At 51.3% G+C, this 2,230-nt stretch overlaps 1 protein-coding gene across 1 annotated transcript; it reads right to left on the reverse strand.

The window, feature by feature from the left end:
- Positions 1–1,276: 1,276 nt before the first annotated feature.
- On the reverse strand, positions 1,277–2,230 carry LOC102446799 (olfactory receptor 51G2-like). The gene has a single exon (XM_006113148.3). It carries the CDS (start codon positions 2,228–2,230, stop codon positions 1,277–1,279), a length of 954 nt encoding a protein of 317 aa, XP_006113210.3.

A 2,230-nucleotide genomic window follows, 5' to 3' on the forward strand; every position in this document is an offset into this window, starting at 1 on the left:
CGAGCTGGGAAGCTGGGAAGGGTTAGCCTCCAACTAGTTCGAATTAAGTGGCTACACAGCCCTTAAATCGAATTACTTAATTCGAACTAGGCGTTAGTCCTCGTAGAATGAGGTTTACCTAGTTCGAATTAAGTGCTCGAATTAAGACATTTCCTGTCCCAGACAACAACACTGAGTCCTGCTTCCTCCTGGATCTGCAGAGGGACAAATCCATTGGCAGGGTCTGAGAGCAGAATCGGTGTGGATACACAACTCCATGTGAGCTCTCAGTGTGCAGCTGACTGGGATAATGTGACTCCTAGGGACACAGGCATGGAAGGGACCTCTTTTGTCAGTGGTGGTCACCACAACATATATTTTCATGCCTAAACCTGTCCAACTCCATCTTAAAACCAGCTGGGTTGTTTGAGCTCCCCAAGCCCAACTCTTGTTAGGCAGCTATTCCAGAACCGCCCTTCTCAGATACTCGATACCCCCCTTCTCTTTGCAGATGCAGTTTAACCCTGGCTGGTTTCTCACCGTTGGTTCTTGTGCTAACGCTGACATTTAGCTATAGGTGCTTGGCTCTCTCCTTGGTGTTGACCCGCCTTCCCAATGTTTTTATAGACCAATACTATCCCCGCTTGGCCTGTGTTTTGTTAGACTAAGCCAATAACACTCCTTTCATCTTCTCATAGACAGTCCCTCTACTGCCCTGGAAATCTTAGGAGACCATCCTCTGCACTTGTTCCAGCCTGGATTCCTCCCGGAATCTCATGAGCAGAATTTTACAGAGGTTGCCATAGCCGGTCTCATCAGGGCCTCTACAATGCGTGTAACACTGCTCTGTGTCACCTGAGACATTCTAGGGCAGGGGTCACCAGCCAGTCAATTGGGATCTTGGTAGATCTTGGAGCCTCTGACAGGGATCCTGACAGGTTTGGCCAGGAGGCTGTCGAGTGCAGGCACCTCACCTGTCCCTTAGCACTGCCGTGCTGCTCCTGCCCTCTGCCTTGGAGGTGTCCGCCATCCCCGGGTGTTGCCTTGCTGTGCAGGGCACGGGAAGTAAAAGAGAGGGTGCTGCTGTCAGGGAGACCTCCACCCTGGACCCCACCAGGGATGGAGAGAGTTTGCAGGTTGCTTTTGGGAGTGGTGCAGAGCCAGGGCAGGGGTTGGCCTTCCTTAGCCACACTGCACCACCACCAAGAAGACACCTGTGGTAAGCGGTGCCCAGCTGGAGCCTGCATCCTGAACCCCGGCCTCAGTTCTGAACCCCTCCTCCACTCCAAACCCAGCCCTATCCCTGAGTCCCTCTGCCCCCCAAAAACACTTTGATGATCCTCGCACGCAGGCGTGTGCTTTTCACGCTGTACACTATCGGATTCAGCAGGGGTGGGACGAGCAGGGAGACGTAGCTCAGAAGAATCCGAAGCAAAGGAGAAGTGTCATGCGCTAATCTGTGTATCAGAGACAAGCTGAACTCTGGTGTGTAGAACAGCAGCACAGCACAGAGGTGGGAGACGCAGGTGCTCAGGGCCCTGAGGCACTCCACACGGGACGCGATGCTCAGCACTGTTTTGAGGATCATCACATAAGAGAAGAAAATGAGCAGCAAGTCCAGCCCCATCGTTGAGATTCTAATGAACAAGCCATAGATGTTGTTGACCGTGATGTCTGAACACGCCATTTTCATGACCTCCATGTTCAGGCAGAAGGAGTGGGAGAGGACATTGGCTCGACAGTAGCGGTACGGCTTCAGAAGAAAGGGGAATGGGAATACTAGCACCACTGATTTTAGCACAGACACCAGCCCCATCTTGGATATTCTCGGCAGAGTTAAGATGGAGGCGTATCTCAGTGGGTTGCAGATCGCAATGAAGCGGTCAATGGCCATCAACAAGAGCACGGCAGATTCCGTGCACTGAAGCGCAGCAATGAAGGACAGCTGGGCAAAACAAGCATCGAGGCCGATCTCCCTAGAGTTAAACAAGTACACGCCCAGTATGGTCGGCATGGTGGTTATGAGAAACCCAACATCTGTAAAAGCCAACATGGAGAGGAAAATGTACATGGGCTCATGCAGGCTTGGGTCTGTTTTTATAATGAATAGAATGACTGAATTTCCTACTATAGAAATTACGTATATGAAGCAGAAGAGGATTGCGATCCAGAGATAAACATCTTCCTGACCAGGTATCCTGCTGAGAAGAAATACGGCATAGCTCAATGCGGTGTCATTGAGAGCTGACAT

Source organism: Pelodiscus sinensis, chromosome 1 (assembly GCF_052426305.1).
Source record: "Pelodiscus sinensis isolate ZL-2025 chromosome 1, ASM5242630v1, whole genome shotgun sequence".
In the NCBI taxonomy this organism is placed as follows: Eukaryota; Metazoa; Chordata; order Testudines; family Trionychidae; genus Pelodiscus; species Pelodiscus sinensis.